Source organism: Callospermophilus lateralis, chromosome 2 (genome assembly GCF_048772815.1).
Source record: "Callospermophilus lateralis isolate mCalLat2 chromosome 2, mCalLat2.hap1, whole genome shotgun sequence".
Classification (NCBI taxonomy): Eukaryota; Metazoa; Chordata; class Mammalia; order Rodentia; family Sciuridae; genus Callospermophilus; species Callospermophilus lateralis.
In genome coordinates this window covers 98,427,414-98,452,666 of record NC_135306.1, presented here as the reverse complement: position 1 = coordinate 98,452,666, position 25,253 = coordinate 98,427,414, and the positions used below count along the sequence as shown (strand labels likewise).

The 25,253-nt window shown below is 35.5% G+C and overlaps 1 protein-coding gene across 2 annotated transcripts in view; it reads right to left on the bottom strand.

Moving 5' to 3' along the window:
* Arhgap32 (Rho GTPase activating protein 32) overlaps nucleotides 1-25,253 on the bottom strand; it is a 285,153-nt gene that overhangs the window by 131,935 nt on the left and 127,965 nt on the right. For both annotated transcript variants that reach the window (XM_076846177.2, XM_076846178.2), the window contains exon 2: nucleotides 23,759-23,867. In XM_076846177.2, coding sequence (XP_076702292.1) covers nucleotides 23,759-23,863 — 105 coding nt within the window. In that variant the 5' untranslated portion in view covers nucleotides 23,864-23,867. The remainder of the gene's footprint in view (nucleotides 1-23,758; nucleotides 23,868-25,253) is intronic.

Genomic DNA, 25,253 nt, shown 5'->3' with positions numbered 1-25,253 from the left:
GAAAGGACCTTATGAGGGTCAACGGCAACAAATTGAATATGATCCTGCTATATATGCACAAATTGCTGCAGACGCAGTTAGGGCATGGAAGACTTTACAAGGACATGGAGATTTACAAGGTCAGCTATCTAAGGTAATACAGAGAGCTAATGAACCTTACGCTGACTTTGTAGATAGGCTAATTCAAACGGCTGCCAAAATATTTGGGGATACGGAACAAGCAATGCCATTAATAAAACAACTGGCTTATGACCAAGCAAATCGTTGCTGCAGAGAGGTTATTAGACCATGGAGACATGAAGATTTAAACACATATATTAAATTATGTAGAGATATTAATGAACAAGGGCAAGTCTTGGCAGCTGCAGTACAACAGGCTTTAGATGCCAGGCCAAAAACATGCTATGATTGTGAACAAACAGGACATTTTAAAAGGAGTTGCCCCATAGGAGGAGGATTTAACAAAACTAGGTATCAAAGAAATAGAATACCGGGTATTTGCCCACGATGCCGTAGAGGGAGACATTGGGCTAATGAATGCCGTTCTCAAACTACCATAGAGGGTACTCCCTTATCAAAAAACGGACAAGGACCAGGTATTTAACCACGATATCGTGGAGAAAGGCATTAGGCTCCATTGCCAAAAAACGGACAGCCGGGCCCAATGCTCCGGGGCCCACAACCACAAATATACGGGGCAGTGGAGGAACCCAGCAACACCATCAGAGTAGTGCCCAGGACACATTGTCCATTAAATCCCTCATCAGACAAACCCGAGGGAGCGCAGGGTTGGACATCTGCGCCTCTGCCAGAGCAGTACTAACTCCAGAGATGGGAGTTCAAATCATTCCCACAGGAATAAAAGGACCTCTTCCTCAAGGGACAGTAGGCTTATTATTGGGACGTAGTTCATCTACATTAAAAGGACTTATGATAAGTCCTGGGGTAATTGATCCCGATTATGTAGGTGAAATAAAAATTATAGCTAGTTCTCCAAGAGGTATATCAGTAATTTCACCTGGAGATAGAATAGCACAGTTGTTAATAATACCCAGCCTACATAATAAAATTTCCTAGTCATAGTGTAAAAAGAGGTTCCAGGGGATTAGGCTCCACAGGTGTATATTGGGCTATGTTGTCTTTAAATTTAGATTCTCGCCCAATGTTAAAACTAAATATTCAAGGACACGACTTTAATGGGCTACTGGACACAGGTGCAGACCTTAGCATCATATCTAGTAAGGAATGGCCAAAACATTGGCCATTACAACAAGCCACTCAAACGCTTCGAGGCCTAGGAGTGGCTACTAATCCCCATAGAAGTGCAATGATATTAGATTGGAAGGATCCTGAAGGATGTGAGGGAACTATACAGCCCTATGTATTGGATCATCTTCCTATAAATTTATGGGGACGAGATGTCCTAGATCAATTAGGTTTGACGTTAACAAATAACATCAATCCTAATGCGCCCACTACTAGGGCTAGACAAGGTTTTAGGAAAGAAAAAAGATTAGGAAAACAAGGACAAGGTATAGCAGCACCAATTCAAATAGATCAAGGAACAGACAGACATGGGTTGGATTTTCAGAAAGGGCCACTGAGACAATAAAAATTACTTGGAAATCAGAAAGACCAGTGTGGGTTCCTCAGTGGCCCCTGACTAAAGAAAAGATACAAGTAGCCCAATATCTGGTCAAACAACAATTAGCGGAAGGACATATACAACCTTCCATATCTCCCCATAATACTCCCATTTTTGTCATTAAAAAGAAATCTGGTAAATGGAGATTATTGCAAGATTTAAGAGCCATTAATAATGAGATGGTTATTATGGGACCTGCTCAATAAGGGATTCCTCAATTGTCTGCTTTGCCAAAAACCTGGCATGTTTTAGCCATAGATATTAAAGATTGTTTTTTTTCAATTCCAATTCATCCCGAGGATAGTCCACATTTTGCATTTACTATCCCTGCATTAAATCATGAAGGTCCTGATCAGAGATATGAATGGAAAGTACTCCCTCAAGGGATGGCTAACAGTCCAACTATGTGTCAAATATATGTTAATAAAGCAATCCAGCCACTTAGAAATCAAAATCCTGAACTACAAATATTTCACTATATGGATGATGTATTATTGGCACATAAAGATAAAAACATATTGCTGGAATGTTATGCCACACTTACAAACTTATTAAAAAATTATAATCTACAGATAGCAATAGATAAAGTACAATTAAATTTTCCAATTAATTATTTAGGAGTTCTATTATCCTCAACCATGGTCCGTCCACCAAAAATTCAAATACGAGTAGATCAACTCAAGTCACTTAACGACTTTCAAAAGTTATTGGGAGACATAAATTGGATAAGGCCTTATCTAGGCATACCAACAGGAGAGTTGGGACCTTTATTTGATATTCTAAAAGGTCCATCAGATCCAAACTCACCTCGCATGTTAACTCCTGAAGCAAGAAAGGCATTAAAAATTATTGAAACATATATGGAAAATATACATTTGGATAGAATTGATATAAGTTTGCCTTTATTATTTATTGTACTACCAACAAAAAATATTCCTACAGGAGTATTTTGGCAAGAAGGTCCATTATTGTGGATACATTTATCTTATTCTCCTAACACTATTCTTACTAGGTATCCTGAGGCTGTAGGACAATTAATACTCAAAGGAATAAAAGCAGCGAAGGGAGTGTTTGGAATTTCTCCCAATAAAATTATTACTCCATACACTATGGATCAAATTGATGAGTTAGCTAATGAGTTAAATACTTGGGCAATAATCATGTGTAAATCTAATGTTTCATTTGATAATCACTTACCATCTAATCCTTTGTTGTCTTTTTGGTCTAAGCATCCTGTAGTTTTTCCAAAAATGAAAAGAAAAACCCCTATCATGAATGCTCCAAATATATTCACTGATGGGTCAAATAATGGTACAGCAGCAGTAGTTACCCCTGATCAAACTTTTACATTTTTAGTACCCAAACAATCAGCTCAAAAGGTAGAGCTTAATGCAGTATTACAAGCCTTTTTAATGTTTAAAGATTCTGTATTTAATTTATTTTCTGATAGTCAGTATGTAGTTAATGCTATAGTATCTCTTGAAGATGCTGGTAGGATTTCCCCATCTTCTACTGTTTTCTCTTTGTTTTCCACTATACAAAGTCTAATCTGGGACAGAAAAGATCCATTCTTTATAGGACATATTAGAGCACATACAGGATTGCCTGGAGCCCTTAGTTTGGGCAATGATTTAGCAGATAAAACTACACATGACATACATATTTTCTCTACAGTAGAAGAAGCTACGAATTTTCATAAAAAATTCCATGTTAATGCTAATACTTTACAAAAGCGTTTTAAAATAACTAAGGAACAAGCCAGACATATAATAAAACAATGTCAAAATTGTGTGACCTTTTTACCACAAGTTAATCTTGGAGTCAATCCTAGAGGACTGATACCTAACCATATTTGGCAGATGGACGTCACACACTTGCCAGAATTTGGAAAATTAAAATATTTACATGTTACAATTGATACTTCTTCCGGATTTTTGATGGGTTCCCTTCATGCCGGAGAAAAAACTAAAGATGTTATAGCTCATTGCTTACAAAATTTTGCCACTGTGGGCGTTCCTAAACAGTTAAAAACTGATAACGGTCCTGGCTATACCTCTACCTCTTTTAAACAATTTTGCTCATCATTTGGTATTACTCATATAACAGGAATTCCATACAATCCACAGGGACAAGGCATAGTTGAAAGAGCTCATCAAACTATTAAAACGTACTTACTAAAACAAAAAGAGGGAATTGGAAAGGGGTATATATCCCCCAAAGATAAACTTAAAATAACGCTTTTTACTCTAAACTTTTTAAATTTGGATTCATCAGGACTTAGTGCTGCGGAAAGGCATATGTATCCAAAAAATGTGCATAAGCCTAAAGTTCTTTGGAAAGATATTCTAACAGGACAATAGAAAGGTCCAGACCCAGTGATTGTCTGGAGTCGGGGCTCTGTTTGCGTGTTTCCACAGGGAGAACAGCAGCCGATTTGGATTCCAGAAAGACTAACCAAAACGATTTCTACAGATCGAAAAGAAGATGATTTGACTCAAATCCATAACAGCTGATATCCAGAACTCCAGCTTGGCCATTCTTACATCTGCGACTGTGATTAACCAGGATGCTTTTTTCAATATCTATTTTATTATTGCATTTTCCACATCATAAGGTTCTATTTTTATTTTTTGAGCTCATACAAACCTAGGTTAATGTTTTTCTGATCAGTTTTATTTTTTGACTATAGAGTTTTTAAACATTGCAATGGAGATTTCACCTAGGTAAAGCTACAAGGCCTTTATTATTATCTTATGTGTTGTACGTTTGTTTGCACATTTGTGTTTTGTGTTATATGTCTGTGTGTGCGTATGTCCATATTTCATATATGAGGAGCGCTCATGAAAAATGGATCCAAATTATTATTATTATTATTTTTTATTCACGTGATTTAAATGGCTTAATTTAAATTAGGTAAACAGCTGTTAAAGATTGTTTTTAAAGGTGGTTAACAGATCTGCTTGTTTACTAATTTAAATCAGGTAAACAGCTGTTAAGGATTGTTTTTTAAGTAGGTTAACAGATCTGTTTGTTTACTTTCACCTTTCCTTTTCATTATATTTAATAATTCTTTTCAGGATAATGTCTTTTTAGCATCATTGCCAGAATTCCTATCTTCATCCCAATGAATATAACTCAACAAGTATGCTCAATCAAGAAGTCAACTTACTTTGGGAGGAAACGGACTTTGGGAAGAGACGGACAGATTGATAGATTCCTCCCCTTTGAACTGCTTACAGAACTTGCCTGGACTATGTAACTACGTTTAGTGCAGCAAATTGTGGTAATGCTGGCATATCTTTGCTGATGGTGTCACCAGTGATCTTTGCTGATGGTGTCACCAATGATGCAATTTTTCCAAAGGAACTGTCAATTGGCTTGGTGTCGTGGCATTTCTGTATCTTCCTCCCTTCTGCTAGTGATGGTCTAAATTTGGGGGCCAATGGCTATATGCTGGACCGGCAGTCAGTGACGGGTATGATCCAATTGCAGTGGTATCAACCTAAGACAGGAGGCTGACGCCTAAAGGTCACTTGCCTAAAGGTCAGTTTTCCGATGACGGGTAAGAACCATATGTTGAATTGGACAACCTACCAGGCGCGGTCCTTAAGCCACATTAACCTCACTCCCCCACTGGCACCAAGGCCAAATTTGGGGGCCAACAGAGGTGAGGCAAAGAACCTCACCCCCCCACTGGTGCATAGACCTATCCACAAGTATGGCTGTATGCTGGACCGGTAGTCAGTGACGGGTATGATCCAGTTGCAGTGGTATCAACCTAAGACAGGAGGCTGACGCCTAAAGGTCAGTTTTCCAATGACGGGTAAGAGCCATATGTTGAACTGGACAACCTACCAGGCACGGTCCTTAAGCCACATTACTTGTTGTTTAATTAATCAGAAGGGGGGAGATGCTGGGAGCCATCAGCCAAGTAGGTATGACAAATTCCTTGCCAGCTTACTCCCATGCTGTCTAGTGGAAGGACTTCTGAAAGGTGACCTTGCTCAAGGACCAGGGCAGGATCCGTGTTTAGGGTGTTCCCCCTTTAGAATAGGGCGGTTTAGCATAATAGGAGATTAGGGTATTCCCCCTTTAGAATAGGGCAGTTTAGCATAATAGGAGATTAGGGTGTTCCCCCTTTAGAATAGGGCGTATCCTGCTGCTGAGTTCCTCTTGAGTGCTTAGGGTCAGACAGTATATTTTGGGAGACAGAAGCCCATGCGGTGTGGATTTGGGCAGAGAACGTGGCTTCCCCCAGAACGTGTTTGTAGACGGCCGGTGTGAGTTCGGGAATAAAGAATTGCTGTTTGAATCTACAAGCTGTGTGGAGACTCGTGATTTGTGCCCAGCCAGAGACTGCGGCAGATGACGATGAAGGAGAAGGAGGAGGAGAAGGAAAAAGAGGAGGAGGAGGAGGAGGAGGAGGAGGAAGAGGAGGAGGAGGAGGAGAATAAGTAAATTATTCCACAAAGAAGAACAGTGTTACATCCAAAAAAGGGCTGGGACATGGCTCAGTGCTAGAGTGCTTGCCTACCATGTGCAAGGACCTGGGTTCAAACCCCAGAACCACAAGAAAAAGAAAAGCTGTATACAAAGTATAAGCCAACTGTTGAAAACACTAAGGTTCAATCTGAATACAGAGAAGACATGAGAGACCATGTTCCTTAGAAGAAAATAAATGCCATTAAGTCAGCTCCATGTTTACCCAAGCTGTTGGCTAGCAAGAACCTCCAACTATAGCCAAGGACCGTAATCCAAAAAGAAAGCAATTGAAAGTATAGCCTCCACTGGAATCCAGGCTAAACTTTAAAACTCTACAGAACTTAGGACTAGGCTATAAAGGATACCCCCACAGAAGTGAAGCGAACAAAACTATTTATATAAAAATTAACCTCAAATAACTTTCCATTCCTTATACACAAGAATGTTATAATCTGAGATTAATCAATACAGATTATAGATTATAAATTACAGAATATAGGTTATGAGATATTAATAAGTAGGATAATAGAATCATGCGGTAAGTGTTACAGAAAATAATGTTAAGCTCTTTCTAAGATGTTAAAAATTATTTTTTTGGACTTCGTATGCTCACAAATGTGCTTGTCTGTTTTCGCTCTGTTAACTGCTCTTTCAGCCCTTGTATGCCGCTTGCTTGCTTGCACCTACATTTTCAAGGATGAGGTTTTTTTCCCCCTTTATAAACCCCATGAAACTCGGACCCAGCGCTGTTCCTGGCAAAGACAATTCAGGTCCTGCAGGGAGAGCCGTCACCAGCTAGCTAAATAAAAAAAAAAAACTCTCATTTGGACAAAATTTGGACTGAGAGTGTTTTCTGAGCTATCAGTTAATAATAAAGAAAAGCCTAAGAAATCTAGCCAATAAAAAGCATAATTAAGAAGAAATCCGTTAACTAAGACCCACAAATAACAAAAGTATTGAAACACTTAGTATGTTCAATATACTCATTAATGGGAAAGAGAAAACAAACATAATGAAGAAAGAAAATTATTTTAAAATTAGTGGGATTACTAAAGATGGAAATACAATATCTACAATGATAGTATTAATATGTTGCTGGGCGCCATCAGCCAAGTAGGTATGACAATTTCCTTGCCAGCGTACTCCCATGCCGGAAGGACTCCTGAAAGGTGACCTTGCTCAAGGACCAGGTTGGATCCGTGTTTAGGGTGTTCCTGGTTTAGCATAATAGGAGATTAGGGTGTTCCCCATTTAGAATAGGGCGTATCCTGCTGCCTGAGTTCCTCTTGAGTTCTTAGGGTCAGATAGTATATTTTGGGAGACAGAAGCCCAGGAAGTGTGGATTTGGGCAGAGAACGTGGATTCCCCCAGAACGTGTTTGTAGACGGCCGGTGTGAGTTCGGGAATAAAGAATTGCTGTTTGAATCTACAAGCTGTGTGGTGGCTCGTGATTTGTGCCCAGCCAGAGACTGCAGCAATATGTGTAACTGAAGGCCAAAAAAAAAAGGGTAGAGGAGAATACTGGGTGCACTGAAGGAAAAAAGGAACACAAAGATATATATTGGGGGAAATAATGGAATTATTATTAATTTCATGAAAATTATAAACACAATGATCCAGAAAACTCATAAATTCAAAGTATAATTAACATTTACAAAATCAAACTAATATATATCATAATCAGATGACTAAAAACTACTTATAAGAGAGAGAATCTTATTCACATAAAAAAATTATGTTAAGGGGAATAAAAAGAAGAAGAGATGAACTGAGTTCTTTCAAGTACTTTTCAAAACTTGTCAGCAAAGAATTCTATATCCAGAAAAGTTTATTTCAAAAAGGCTGTTACACCGACTACAACTAAAAACTGGAAGAAAAAAATATGAAATAAAATAAAAACACACAACTACCTGCAAACTCTAAAATAAATAAATCAGATGTGTTGGGGAGCAAAGTCAAACCTTGAAGGAAGGGCAGTGTGCTTAATACAAAGACAATGTGTTTCCTAGGTGCCTCCCCCACTATACTATTACTATTACTATTTATTACAATTACTATTACTATTACTATTACAATTACTGGATGCCCCTACCACCACCACCACCATTACTTTCCAGAATTGACCTAAGGACAGTCTGCAAAGGGATAAGGGTTGCAGACATGGTCAGCAAAATTCTTAGGGGCACTCAACTTTCTGGCCAATGGTCTAAAAAAAATGGCCTGAGTGTTGGAAAACAGACAAGAAGGTTTTCCCCTCTTTCTTTTCATCTAGACTAGCACCAGAACAGATTGGAACCAGAACCACAATGTATCAGTGTTTGTGGCCACTCTTCAGAACAGAAAAACAATGAAAGAGGATCCTGTTATATTACTGTGGGGTCAACTACTGGTATTTATTTAATCTCCTCTCATAGACTTGATAAAGCCCAATCAGTAAAAAATATGCACAGTGCAAGAGGGGAAAACCCCATCTTTCCAGCCCAAAATTTTGCCTCATGATTCCAGAGGTTTCAGTCCATGGCTACTTTAGGTATTGAAAGCAAAAGAAAGACGAAAATATAAAATACTCTTAGGAAAAATAAAAACTATACATAAACACCAAATGAAGTTTTTAGAAATGAAAAATATAAATAAAAATATGGTCATGACTCAACTGCAAAACTGAGCAGAGAAAAGGAGTCTGTGAACTTGACAATGGACAAAATGAAATTATCCAACCAGAAGAACTGACAGCTAAAATTTTCTAAAAGATTTTAAAATATGAACAGACTTACAAATATCTATGGAACAATAGGAAACAATCTAACATTCATATTTTTGAAGTCTCTAAAAGTGAGAAGAGACACATGGGTACAGGAAAAAACTTCTGAAGAAATAATTCCTAAAAACACAAATTTGTTGAAAGATATATATATATACAGGTTTGAGAAGATTAGCAAGAAGAAAATGAACTCAAACATCATAATCAAGCTGTTGAAAATCAAACAAAAAGGAAGTATCATAAAAACATCCAGAAACACAACACATCATATGTACAGGATAGTGAAGACATAAATGATCATGGATTTCACATCACAAACCATGACTAGAAAACAGTAGAGCATCTGTAAAATGCTGAGAGGAAACTGAATTCAGAAAACTGAATCAAGAGAAAATATCCTTCAGAAATGAAGTACATACTCAGAATAAGAAATAGAAGAATCTGTCCTCAGTAGATTGCCTCTAAAAATAATACAGGGCTGGGGCTATAGCTCAGTTGGTTGAGCACTTGCCTAGCATGTGTGAGGCACTGGGTTCGATCCTTAGTATCACATAAAAATAAATAAAATAAAGGTATTATGTCCATGTACTATAAAAAAAATATTTAAAGAGAAAATACTAAAAGAAGTTCTTTGGGTGGAAAGAAAATAATATTTTGGGTAAAGTAAAACCTGAACCTTCTGATATGCAGGAAGAGCAAGAGAAGTGGTAAATAATTAGGTAATTGTAAGAGATTAATAAACTTAAAGCCTTTAAAACATATGTGCTGGTTGAATGCAAAAATTATAATGCCACTGATATAAAAACAATAACATAAAAGAGGTAGATAATAGGACTTAGATAGCAGTAAGTTTCTATATTCCACTTTAGGTATAAAAAAATTTTAAGTAGAATATGAAAAGTTAGCAAATTGACACCACAATATATAAAAAAGATAAAACACCATGACCAAACAGATTATACCAGAAATGCAAGGTTGGTTTCACATCTAACAACAAATCAATGTAGCTTTTCACATTAACCAAAAGGGAAAAAATAAACATATGTTTACATCTGAAACAGAAAACACAAAAAATTTCAAACACTCTTCCTGAAAAAATAAAAAATCAGCATACTAAAACAAGGAGAGAACAACCCTAATGTGATTATTTAAAAAAAAAAAAAAAATTAAAGGGCCAGGCACAGTGGCTCACACTTGTAATCCCAGTAGCTAGGGAAGCTGAGGCAGGAGGACTGCAAATTCAAAACCAGCCTCAGCAACTTAGCAAGACACTGATTCAAACAAACAAAATTTTAGAAATGGTCTGAGATGTGGCTCAGTTGTTGAGCAACCCTGGGTTCAATTTCTGGTACCAAAAGAAAAAAGAAAAAAAAATAACACTGAAGTTCTATCATACTTAATGACAGAATACTTAAAAGTTTTGTCTCAATTCAGAAAAAGAGAAGGATGCATATAACTGCCACATCTAACCAAAATTATTTTGGAGTACTTAGCTAACACAATCAGGAAATTGAAAGAAACTAAAGATTAGGCACACATAAAATACAAAAGAAATTGCAAACTCATATAATTAAATAATATGTTGAGGTCAGTAAACATAGGTAATATACAAAAATGAAGAACATTTCTATATGATATCAACAAACAAGCAAAAAATAAAATTTTACAACAAAATCAATTACAACAGAATTGAAGAAAATATCAAATAACAAGAAATATATGTAAAAACAATTATGAAAGACCTTGCTATGGTCCAAATGTGTGTGTCCCCCCAAAATTCACACAGTGAAACCTAATTCTTAGGTAACAGTTTTTACAAAGAGATGAGGCCTTTAGGAAGTTATCAGATCATAAGCATTCTGCATTCATGAATGCAGTCCTTAAACAAGAGAATTTGGGGATCCCCTTGGCTCCTTCTACCATGTGAAGACACATAAAATGCACCATCTATAAGAAACAGGCCCCATCACACTTCAAATCTGCTAGTACCTGGATCTTGGACTTGCCAGTCTCCTGAACTGTGACCAATAAAGTTTTGTTATTTATAAACTACCTAGTATAAGATATTTTGTAACAGCAGTCTGAACAAGTAAAATAGACCTATTCACACACACACACACACCTGACTAGCATATACATAAATTAGTTCCCCCACCTCTTCTGAGCAATCAGTTTCATGGATTATTAGTGAATCTAAAGTGTCTAGAGTCTCTCTAATTTCTACCAACAAATGTCAACACAAACTATAGATATAATAAACAGGTATTGTTTTTAGCCCCTGAATTTGTAATTTCTTATATAGCAACAGAAAACAAGTATTATCAAGGTGGACCTCTAAAACCATAGGAATTCCTGAGTGATCTGAGGCTTTGCATGCGCCTTTACCTCTCAGGCAATCAGAACTCTTTTCCCAGGACCATGATGCCACACCTTGGAAGCTCTTGCCTCCAACACGCCACTGAATGTACTGACTTCATGCTCCCAAACCTCCTGCAGAGATATAGCTGCTCACATTTGAAGGCAAAACCTGGAAGAAAGTGCAAATTCTGCAGGTGGGATAGGGATAGGTCACCAGTGCAAAGGATCCAGATTTGACTCAGTATATCAGCCAACTTTCCTCTCTCCCTTGCAACCCTGTATTCTAAACATACAAACCATAAGCCGTTCTATCTCATTTTGCAATTCTCAATACAATTGTTCTTATCCTTTAAGGGGAGGAAAGCAGAATTCTCTTCTCAATTGAAATATAATTTTCTATTCCCCTAAGGTATCGTTATACTATGTCCACAACCAGTCTTCTCCAGAAATCTCTTCCTTCCAGTGAATCCACTGACTCCTTTACCTATGTCTGACATGTTCCATGATGCACAAAGAATACTCAGTTCTCTCTGTATTACAGCACCTTAATAATAAGGTAGAATGCTTATAAGTAGAAAAGAAGGATATACAAAACTGTACATTGCTCCAATCATAAAAAATCATATTCACCACTCATAATATGTCTGTATTCCAACACACAGGTAATTCTAGCTACTCTGGAGGCTGAGGCAGAAGGATTCACAAGTACAAGGCTAGAGTGAACAACTTAATGAGACCTATCTTGAAATAAAAAATAAATGAGGCTGCAGATATAGCTAAGTGGTAGAGCACCTCTGGGTTCAATACCCTGTAGCACCACCAAAAAAAAGAAAAAATCATATTCCCAGACATAATGGGAAAAGGGTATATATCAACAAAGTGATATAAACAAAGAAAATTAACAATTTGAAGACATCTATGTAAGAAAAACACGCTTATATATCTTTAAAACTCTGCATTGTAAGAAGCCTTAAAGGAAATATACCAATGTAATGCCATCACTGTACGAAATGGAATTATATGGGTGACTCTTTTTCACTTTTCTGCATATTCTATGTTTGCTGTGATTAAGAAGCAGAGCTAGATAGTAGAGGATAGGAAAGGCAGCAGAATACAACATACACTAGTATGGCAGTATGTAAAAAAGTGGATGTGTAACCGATGTGATTCTGCAATATGTATACGGGGTAAAAATGGGAGTTCATAATCCACTTGAATAAAATGTATGAAATATAATATGTCAAGAGCTTTGTAATGTTTTGAACAACTAATAATAAAAAAAGAAGCAGAGCTAAAGAGAGAGGAAAGGGAAGAGAAAAGAAAGAAAAAGCAAGCAAGCTTTTCCTTTGCAGATTACCTTACAGAAACTATTTGTATACGCCTAACAACTTGTCATAAATAAATGAGATTAGATAAATCTATATAACTCCAATATGCAAAACTGCATATTCACATTTATAGTCAATTTAAAAAGAACAAGAATAAAAAAGTTTCCATAATGAAATGTATTCATGTTAAACAGTAAGAGAGATTTTTTGTTAATCACTGAGCCAAATTATCAGTAAGTTGAGGAAACCAGAACCACCCTGGAAACTCTTTTTCTCAAATCAGAAAAAGAGAAGGAGAAATCTCCTCTTCCTACCCTCCTCTTCCACCAGCACCTCCTATTTGCCAAACCTCACCATAAGTCCACTGACAAGAAATTCAGAAATATAAAGATGTAAATCAGAAACGTAGAGATCAGCTTCCGGCAGTAGAAAACAGATCAGGATGGCAGAAAATGCCAGCCCCAGATCCATGACATTCATTACTAAAACCTGAAGAAATAGTTACATATATAACACAGGTTAATTTATATAAAATACCCTCATATTTTGATAAGGAATAGTAGCCAAATAACATATACATTTTACACACACACACACACACACACACACACTCATTCTCTCCCTCGCCCCCCCCCCCCGCCTCTCTCTCTCTCTCCAAAATAAGAACTTTTTTAAAGAGGGATCTGAAATTGCTACAGAAAATCGACAATAACATCCTGGAATAACCATTCACAAAGGACACCTAAATCAATTCAAAAATATACTACTACCACAGTGGTCCAGGAAAATCCTGTTCTTCAAGGAACAGAAAGCCCCATTAAAATATGCATGGGGAAAGTCATACTCAAAGTCATCTTCGTATATAACACTAGCAAAGAACATCTTAAAATAAGCCAGAGGGAGAAAATGATGACTTTTGGACACTTTTCACTTTTATTCTCTTCAGCAGATTCAAATTTCATTTATTGCATTATCTGTATCACTTGTATTCAACATCTGACAGAGGGCAAAGCATTTTAAGACTAGTGATATACAATATGATTCTTGATAATTATGATGAAAAGAGACATTTCTGCCTAGAATGTAAAGATACAGGGAATTTCTGGTCTCTTAAACTACCAAAGCACAATAAACAACAACAGGAAAAAAAAATGTATGAGCTGTCTTTATATTCACAGAACTGCACACATACACAGGATCAACCAGATAAGTGAAGTTTTTATACAAAATCTATGCTATCACGAAAAGATGATAGGCCCACCCATTTCTATGCTCAACCAGGTTAACCACAGGAAACACATCAAGGAATCTCTGACATGACCTATGTTTATAGAAACTTAAATTATAATTGCTCTAAGTGTCAACTCCTTCCTTACCAAGGAAGAGACAAATGGGGAAAAATTTTAATAATAATGATCTCAATACCATAGAAAAGATAAATTTCCTAAACCTATATTATTATTATAAGTAACAGTATCACTACAATAAACCTTAAAGAATATCTTTGTGAAATATTTTTTCAGCATTATTGACCTACATCATACTTGATAACAAGACAGTAATTTTACTAAAAGATGCTTCAAATATATGAAAAAAACTCAAGATCTCTGCACTAAAAAATAGTGGAAAAGGGGTTTATTTCTTGTTTTAATGTCTGAGCACTACAGACTGGGCCCAGGAATACATCCTCCAATGAGTTACTCAGGATCACCAATGTAGAAATGCTAAAAACCAGAAATAGGAATCAAAGAGGGGGACAGGTAGATTTAAATCACTGAATAATTCAGAAAGCATACAAATACCCATAAGTTAACTACATAGTTATTCCTACCCAATTCTGTTTTGACTGGGAACAAAAGGTAAGAAGATCAGAGTAAAAGAAACTAACAAATATGATTTCTAAAAGGGACTATAAAACTAGCTCTTTTACAGTAAAAGAGTTACCTTCAGGTTTACTTCTACTAGAAAATATCTCTTCAGAGAGACCAATTAACAGCAGGGAAAAAATTATTCAGAAGCAATGCTTAAAATAATTTGGGAAACTTATTAGTAAGCACCATTAGTATGATTACTATAGCTTCTCTGCTAGACTATAATAGCTAGATTACCAACCAAAAATTAACACACTTACATTATTAGCAAAACCTTTTTGGGGTGGAGGGAAATTGGTGATTGAACTCAGGAGGCTTAACACTGAGCCACATCAATAACCTTTTTGTTTTTGTTTGTTTGTTTTATTTTGAGATAGGGTCTCATCTCACTATGTTGCTTAGAGCTTTGTTAAACTGCTAAGGCTGGCTTTGAACTTGCAATCCTCCTGCCTTAGCTTCCTGGGCTGCTAGGATTATATGCCACTGTGCCCAACTAGTAAAACTTTTAAATTATACAGAAATACTTTTTCTATAATTGAGATTCATCTTTTTTTTCACCTCATTCCCATTTGCCCTGATCATTAAAGAATTCCATGTGTTCAGAAGATATTTGGTTCCAATAATGCCTGTGATTTTATCACACATTTTATAGAAAGGTTCCTAGAAAAATTTAAGATAGTGTACTATTATCTTTATAGGTATTTTATTAAGGCAGATTACTGTCAGTCTTCAATGCTGCTAGAAAATGATACTGATCAGTTTTTACAACTGCATAATTTTATACCCTAGATCTATTAATAAAATCTGCATAATACTCATATACTATAAAATATAAATTCTGAAATAAAAGTATGAACAGAAAAAGTAAGAAACTCAAATGAATGAGATGGTTAATTGAAAAAATTTCTATTAAAGAAATAGTGAGATTCTAATCTAACCCATGTTGCTCAAGACCTATAAGAAGCAATATTCCTCCAACCATATATTTTATACAGTTTTTTTCCTTGAATATTTTGTAAGTTTAAAAAAAAAAATTAGGGGCTGTGGCTGTGGCTTGGCGGTAGAGCCCTTGCCTTGCACACATGAAGCACTGGGTTTGATCCTTGGCACCACATAAAATAAATAAGTAAAACAAAGGTATTCTGTCCATGTTCAACTAAAAACAAAAAGATTTTTTAAAAAATTTAAAGCTATACAATGAATTCTCTCATACATGTAACATGCAGCTCACTTAAGCCTTATATAGCATAATATGTGAAATGTAGTTTTCTCTCTAATTGACAATAAGTTTAAGCACTGGTTCAACAGTTCAACAAATTTTAGGCTTAACTGTATGGAACCATTAATTTCCAAAACTTTTGACCTGTAAAATTAGCAATTTCATTCAATTCACTTAATATATACTCTAGAACTCTCAATATTGCATTAATTATTTTCAATAATCAGCACTACTTGATTCACACCAGAGAATTTCCACAATCTTCAGCCAGCACAGGATGCACCATGGAAGAGGATAAGGTAGAGGAAGGTTTGTAGTTGTTTATTGAACAGCTTTGAGTATACTGGCAAATATCCAAAACCCAGACTTTGATTATTAAGCAATGATTGCATTTGTGACTATTCACAAAGCAACAGTACATAAAACATTCAGCTTTCATAGACTGTAAAATAATAAACATCATCAATTCCTCTGAATTAAAAATCACCCATCAAGGGGCTGGGATTGGGGTCAGCAGTAGAGCACTCACCTCGCAGGTGCGAGACTTTGGGTTCAATCCTCAGCACCACATAAAAATAAATAAGTGAAATAAAGGTTATGTGTCCAACTACAACTAAAAAAAAATCAATATTAAAAAAAATCACCCATCAACCAAAAATACACTATTAAACATCACACTGTAATAAAAATGCTAAAGATCCTCATTTTTCAGAACATTTGCAAAGATTTTTTTCTTTTATGTAAACTCCAAATTAGAGCAGAAAATTAGAGCAGAGTATGAAAGAGAAAGAAGGGCAGGTTATTAGTTCGTTTAAGATGGTAAGTAAAGGCAGCACTTAATGTTTTTATAAGTTGATGATAGAATCAATCTAAGTACTATAGAGTGTGGATACTTATCTGTCCAAGGAGCAATAAACACAATATTTCTTCAAGATTATTCAGGAAGAAATAATCCATGTTCTATCAACTTTAGTTCCTCTTTTGGCCATAAGCAATACAGTGGGAAGTGGCCAAATACAAATGGCCACTTGTGACAATCTGAGAAAAATGTACAAATTGCCTCACTTTTGTCAAAAAAAAAAAAATAAAAGGAAAAGAAATTAGAAAGTTCATAGTAATGTCCAACAAATGAAATAAAGAAGCAGGAAAAGTCAAGGCATTTTGCAAGAAAAAGGAAGTCTTCAATCTGTATAAAGAATGAAAATTTCGGGGCTAGGGATGTGGCTCAAGTGGTAGCGCGCTCGCCTGGCATGCATGCAGCCCGGGTTCGATCCTCAGCACCACGTACAAACAAAGATGTTGTGTCTGCCAAGTACTAAAAAAAATAAATGTTAAAAAATTCTCTCTCTCTCTCCCTCTCTCTCTTACTCTTTCTTTAAAAAAAAAAAAAAAGAAGAATGAAAATTTCACTTATTCAACAAATATTGACTGATAATTTACTGTGACAGTCACAGAGATGAAAGCAGTAACCAACCAGAAATGATAGTCTCTGTCCTGATGGAGCTTGTAACTTAATGAGAAAGCTAATAATCATATAAATATTCAGTATGTGTAAATACTATGGAGAAAATTAGAGCAGAGTATGAAAGAGAAAGATGGGCAGGTTATTAGTTCCTTTGATGGTAAGTAAAGGCAGAACTTAATATCTGAACAGAGACGCACTAGAAGTGAGAGAACAAGCCTTACAAATAATATGGGGAAAGCATTTTCTAGGCAAAGGAACACAAATACAAAAGCCCTGATGGGAAAGAATGCTTGGCACATTTGAGAAAACAAAAATTTTAACTGTACAGTTAAATAAGGAGACTCATTCCAGGGAAGAGCAGAGATGAGATCAGTGAAAATCTGTAGTTCATGGTTGCTACAAATCCTCTAAGTAGTAAATGAATGCTCATGGGGCTAGAACTAAGAATATGATGAATATGGACATCATCTGCATAGCAATAACAGCAAAGAACTGGGAGAGAGGAAGCATACAGATAGAGTACAGACACCAGTTGAGGAGGAAATAAGAGAAGCAGGGTTGAAAATCTTCAGGAGGTAATCTTCAGAAGTAACTGAGTTTGAGTATGGGCATGTGCATATGTGTGGTAGGGGGAAGCGCTCACAGGGTACAAACAGAGTTGACAAAGCGAAGCAGTGGCAATTTCCATACTTTAAAAAATTTTTTGATAATATGGAAGTTGAAATTTTATCACTTGTTTTCATGACTCCAGTTATTAGCATACTAAACATTTTCAGCCAGAACCATTTATCAATAACTTTGTGTGCTTAAACATGACTGGGTTTTAGACCTGAACTCTAACCACATACTAAATTTATTGATGAAAAAGGAAACTGCACTGAACCAAAAAAAATTTTTTTGAAAATTAGCAGGATCCATTCTGAGAACATTGAAAAGCACTCACATCAATTCACACTGCTTATCACACCACAAACTACACTATTAAATCCTAATTGAATAGCATTTCAATTTCCACACATATTATGAAACACCAATGCATACACATATCATGCAACTCAGTCTTTACTAAACCATTTTCAATATTAAAAATAAAATGAATACAGAAACACCAATATGATGGCCCTAAAATGATCAAAACGTGAAAGAGCCTTAGACACATATACTTTTCAGATTTTTTTTATGTTACTATTTATTTAAAAGACCCTGTGATGTGAGACCCTGTCTTAAAAAAATTTTTTTAATTAAAAAAAAAAAAAGGCTAGGGATATGGTTCAGTGGTTAACTGGATTTAGTCCCTGATACTTTAAAAAAAAAAATCCTACTATGTACTTACTGAATGACTTCAATACTAAATAGTTGAAAATAATTTACTTTTAGTAATTTAGAAAAACTCTACAAGTTTTTATTAGATCTCTTTATTGTTTCTTGGCGGGGGGGGTGTTTTAAGAAACAGGTTCTCATTATTTTGCCCTGGCTGGCCCAGACTTCTGGATTCAAGTGTTCCTCCTGCCTCAGCCTCAAGAATAGATGAAACTACAGGCACACAGCACTACACCCGGCTTAGATTTCTTAAAATACTTATTTGATTACAGATTTATGAAGAATACCTAATCATAAACCACAAAAGGGCAGAGCCCTATTTTAGGATTTTATTGCTGTTTTGATTTTTAATATCGTTGTATATAAAATTCCTTACACTCTTAAAATTCAAATTTTCTAGTTCTCTTTTAATAACGTATATTTAAAAAAAAACTAATATTCTAGCTGCACCATACAAAGCAGTAAAAATTTGACGTTTAAGTCCTATGTATTTATTTATTTATTTGGTACTGGGGAATAAATCCAGGGGCACTTACCACTGAGCCACATCCCCAGCCCTTTTTTGTATTTTATTTAGAGACAGGGTCTCATTGAGTAAATTAGGGCCTCAATAAGTTGCTGAGGCTGGCTTTGAATTGGAGAACCTCTTGCCTCAACTTCCTAAACAGCTGGGATTACAGGCATGCCCCACCACGCCCAACTTTGCTACACTCAAAAATTAGCTGCATGGAGTTGTTTTGGGGAAACATTTTATGTGAGTTTCTTTTAATAATGAATTTCTTGGGCTGGAGTTGTGGCTCAGAGACAGAGCGCTTCCTCACATATGTGAGGCACTGGGTTTGATCCTCAGCACCACATAATAAATAAATAAACAAAATAAAGATATGTGCCCATGTATAACTAAAAAAATATTTTTAAAAATAATTAATTTCTCTCTCAAAGTGATATTTCACTTAGGTTATTATTCACAGAATGGTCCCAAACTTTCTCTGCTATTACTTAGTGTTTAAAATGAACACAACTTTCTAGAGATAGGTTAGTAAAATAGTGCTTTATAATCTCATTTATATCCTTTCCTGTACACTTTCTGCAATCTGAGAATGCATTCTTTATTGATTGTGATACTTCTTTTCTTTAATGAAAGAAGGATGACAGCTCCTCAAGGAGCTTACACATGAAGAAATTGCAATATAAAAATAAGAAGATAACAAGGCATTAAAACTTGATATAAACAGTAATTTCCATAGCTGCTTTAGATAAATCAGTATGGAATTCAACAATATCACATGTATACTGCATGCATTTTAATACAAGAGAACAAACCACCAAATAAAAAATAATGTGAAGTTTCTTTTCATTCAGTGTATTTGGCAGAGGTTATAAAATTTATAGAGAAAAATTGTGAAAGATATTTAAATGGGCAAAAAATATTCTGACTATCCTTTCATGGAATGGTGACAGCTTCGGTATTACCTCAATCAATAAGGGTTATGGGATTTTGTTTGTCTTTTGACTATTTACAACTCTGTGGAGATGGAAGTTGAACTATAGAAAACTGATAAAAATAACCCAAGTAATTTCTATACATAAGAAATGCAAATTATTTTCAGCAGAACTGACCAGTTTTGCATCCATCTGCATGTATTTTAGCACATAGATCTATAAAAGGTGCTCTAGATCTCTGAACTAGTTTTAACACCTGAATGATTCCTTCATTAATTAACGAGTTAAATATCTTTAGCATGTATTCATTCTACATTTGTATAAAAGACATGGTTATATCCTCTTTTTAACTAAATAAAATGAATACAAAATGATCTCTACCATTCCCTAAAGGGCCAGTGGGAAGATGGACAAATTCATGATTAATTATACTAATACAATGAGTTAAGTATTATATTACAGATATGAACAGCATAGTATGAGAAGAAAAATAAAACTAATTTCTCCCTGTAAGGTTTAGGGAAGCCTTTCAATTTAAGCCTGTCTCTTAAGTTACAATGTATGACAAAGAAGGGACCAAATAACTAGGGCAATACAGCCCACTACCTGTCCTCATCATAAAGCCCTAAGCTAAAAGTAGTTTTACATTTTCAAATGTTTTGGCGGGGGGATCAAAAGAAGAATGAGTATCTTGTGGCAGATGAAAATTACATGAAACTCAAATATCAAGTACCCATAAATAAAGTTTTATTGGAACATGCTCATTTTTTATGTATATTTATGGCCACTTTCATGCTATAATAAGAAAGATGAGTAGGTGCAAAAAAGACCATCTGTGTCACTCTCATTAATTTACACTGCTGCCTGACACACTATAAACTGCAGTATTAAGTCATAACTGAATGTTTCAGTTTCCACATGTATTACTGTACCACATTTTAAAAAATTAATAATACAAACACATCATGTAAAAATAAGAAGAGATAAGTGGAATTTGAATGTCACACTTGTAATGAACAGAGTAATATCAATATTATCCTGTTATCAAATTAGATAATAAAGCACTGTGTTTATTATGAAGTGACATTCCAGGAATGCTAAAAGAATGGAAGATAGATACATCAACATTACTAAACTATGCACTCATCACAATATTCTCCACTCAGAGGAAAGCAACACTGAGAAAAATTTTTTAAATTCTAAAACAGAGTACATCATCATGCAGAATTCTTCACAAAAGCACCAAATGATAACATTATAACCTAAGCAAATTTCTAAGTAACACATTTCATCGTCAAGCAAGGAAAGCCATTTACCAATGGTGAATTATGTTTTATAGCAGTAGTCAAGAAATGTATCCAGAAAAAACAAACTGGTTTAACTATATAAATCTTTTGGTGAGAGTAGTTGCTCAAAAGGTTGAGGACCTATTGGTAGTAACATCAATAGCCAACTAGAAAAACAGGGTAAGTGATTTAAAATGGTTTTCATTGACTCTTAGTAGGTTCAGTTGTTAGTGAGGAGGCAATGCTAAGTGTGAAGTGGTTGAAGAGTTAGCCCCCTATGAACGTGGTACATCTACAGAAGAGAACACTCACAAACAACATGAAAAAAACATGAATTCAGTATAACATGAACTGAAATCTACTAAGATACATATTACTAATTTTGATAAAAATCTGTGTGGAGCAGATGAATGCTTAATTTGACATATTTTTAACTTCTACTACTGAACACTAAAGTGTGTTGGTAACTAGTTTTTGCTACAGATTTTATATTTCCCCAATGAACTTAACCTAAAATTGCAAGGCAAAACATAGCTTATACATAAGAAATACTGTGATCAAGTTATCTGAAAGACAAGTAGTATTCTTAGAATTATAAGTAATCACAAGCTATTGTACATACTTGCCAAGCTATCAAATGTTAAAATAAGAAGGGAGAATTTTCATTCCCATACAAATTTGCAGTGATTATATTTTTCAACTTTAACTACAGGCACAGTAGGATTTTTCAGACCACAATGCAAGTACAAAATAAATGTCAATATTGCAAACTCCAGTTAATAGTTCAATCAAGGAGTTTTCATTTAACCTTCAATTGGAAGTGATTAATACAAAAAGGTAAATACAAAGAAGAGACTCAAACAGAACCCTACAGATACCTTCCAAGTGATGAAAATGCTCAATTAAAATCATATGCTTATGACCTGATATCAGTATTTATAGAACCTATCATAATGAAAAGAAATTGAAATATAAAAAGTCTCTTAGATCAGCATGATAGATGAACATTTACATTAAATTTTGATGATAGAGATACTAACTTTGACCCAAAGTTATGTAAAATGTCTTCTCCCACACAAAAATTAATAATAATAATAATAAACCTAAATCACAAAAAGTTTTAAGAAATTAAACAGATAGCTCAAACATATCTTGTGGAATAACACTGTTGATTTTTTCAAAAAATCCTCAACAAAACCACTTTTCTAGCAACTCAGTAAATGTACATTCCATTCTTCTGGCTAATAAGAACAAAAAAAATTGAAGTCATCCTTGACATCTATTTATCTCATATTTCTTTGCTCACGTTTTTATCCATTAAAATATATGCAGAATCTAATAAACAACTCTAACCATATTTACTACCATCCTGATTCAAGCCAACAACTCTGCTCTCCTATGATAACAACTTTTCTAAGTGGTCTCCTTACTTCTTCTTTTGCTCCCTGAACTTAATGCAAACTAAGATTTCCTTTAAAATTTCAAGCCAGATCATGTTACTTACTCCTCAGCCCAAAATCCTCAGTAGCTTCCATCTCACTCAATGTTATACTTTTGATATGAGGTATCCTCCCAAAGCTTTGGTGTTACTGAAGGAATATTCAGATTTCAAATGATTATACTATAAGAGCTGTAACCTAGTCAGTCCATTCTAGTTTGAATGGACTTGGTAGTAACTGTAGGCAGGTGGGATGTGACTAGAGGAAATGGGCCACTAGCAGCACGCCCTGGAAGGGTGCATCTTCCCTACAGCCTCTTCCCTCTCTGCTTCCTGATCCCACAGGAACTGAGCAGCTTTCCTTTCCTAGGCCCTTCCCCCACAATGTGCTGCCTTAACTTGGGCACAAAGCAATGGAGTCAGCAGTCTAGTGACTGAATGCAAGAGTCCAAATAAACTTTTCCTCCTTTAAGATGTTCTTGTCAGGTATTTTGGTTATGGTTTCATGAAAACTGACTAAAATCCTGCATACAGAACAAAGTCCTTATCAGTGGACTGCAAGAAACCACGGGATCTGCTTTCTACCTACTTAAATCATTTCTTCAACTTCATCTCCTCCTCTTCTTACCCTGAAGCATTCAATTTCAGTTACACTGTGTTACTTGTGTTTCTTCCATCTTATTTTTTAATCCTATGTCATAGTCTTAAACTTGTTCTTCCACTGCTTAAAAGGATGTGATCCCAAATAACACAGTACTTACTTCATTACATCCTTCAGACCTCTGCTCAAATCTTACTTCCTCATAGAGGCAATCTGTGGCCACCCTATGTAACCAGCAATATTCTTTCACACTATATCCTACCACTCTATAATCCTATTATTCTCCCCAGAATCTAGAGCAGTGCCTGGATTCAAGTATTTGTTCAAAAAGTATTTCCTGAACAAATAAACAAGCCCCCGCAAATTGCACTTTCTTCTGTGAGTATACTTGTCCAGCTCCTTTTACTTGATTCAAGTATTTGTTCAAAAAGTATTTCCTGAATAAACAAGAAAAAAAAATTGCACTTTCTTCTGTGAGTATGCTTCCCCAATTCCTTTTACTTGTATAAGTACAGTGTACACATGTATAAAACTGATTTACCATTGCACTAAGTGTTTCTTCCCAATCAGGCCGCTCTCGAGGGTGAACATTTCTATGCAGTTCTGGAACAAAATCATCCTCTTCAGAATGTACTGAGGACTTCATCTTCCTAGAGATTAAAACGAGAGACGCTGATAAGAATTTTCATTTCTATGAAATCTTTCCAATAAACACAATTCAAAGAGGAGAAAAATTGTGTTTGATTTTAGGCTTACTTAAAAGAACTTAAAACCTCAACATCATGTATATCCACAAGACTGAGTTCCTAATTAGAATAAGATATATTCCATGTTTATATAAATATGTCAAAATAGATTCTACTGTCATGTACAACTAAAAAGAACAAGAGGAGGAGAAAAAGAGGAAGGAGGGGGAGGAGAAGGAAGAAGAAGTGGAGGAATAGGAGGAGGAGGAGGAAAAAGAGGAAGAGAAGCAGCAATTTAAAGTGGCTAGCACCAACCCTACATTCCTACGGCTTCCAGAGATCTCTTATGATGTACCAAACACCTGAATTTACTCCAGGAGATAAAAATAAGGCTTAGAGCTATTTAACTTCTTTGATAGATGGTAATTATATATATAAAATAATTTTTAACTATTAAACACAATATAAAGCAAGAAAAAATTTCCAACAGCTATTATTTACTTGGCATCAATACCTACGGAGCTGTGCTAAGCTTAGTAAAACTGCAAGACGAAGAAGAAATAAGGTATTTCCAGTACCAATCTATAGAGCAGAGAGCATTAAACCAGCACTCTCAATGAGAACAATTCTGTGTGCTGGACAACACATAAAACTATTTGTACAAAGGTACAGGAAAGCAATTAATCCAAGTGAGATTCCCAAGATTACAATCTTTTGTTTTTTCCTTTGGTACTAAGGATTGAACCCAGGGGTGCTTAACCACTGAGCCATATCCCCATCCATTTTTCATATTTTATTTAGAGACAGGGCCTTACTGAGTTGCTTAGGGCCTCACTGAGGTGCTGGGGCTGGCACTGAAGGCACGACCTTTCTGCCTCAGTCTCCATAGCTACTAGAATTACAGGTATGGACCCCATCCCCTGCCCCGGTACCCTTTTTTTTTTTTTTTGGTACTAAGGATTGAACCCAGAGGTGCACTCAACCACTGAGCCACATCTTCAACCTTTTTTTTTATATTTTATTTAGAGACAGGGTGTCACTGAGTTGCTAAGTGCCTCACTAAGTTGCTGAGGCTGGCTTTGAACTTGAAATCCACCTGCCTTAGCCTCCCTAGATGCTGAGCACCCAAAGATTATAATCTTTGAAAGGAGGAAAGCCCAATGAAGTAAATTCCACATCATTATTTTATATAAAAAATTTCTGAATCAATGATAGAAAAGACAGCCAAGCATAATAAAATAATCTTAGCAGGCTGAGGAGGTATAGATTATACGTAGGGTTAATCAAACCAGATGGGGAGTTGGTGTAAAAAAAGACTTATAGAGAAAGAACCTATTAAATCATTAACAG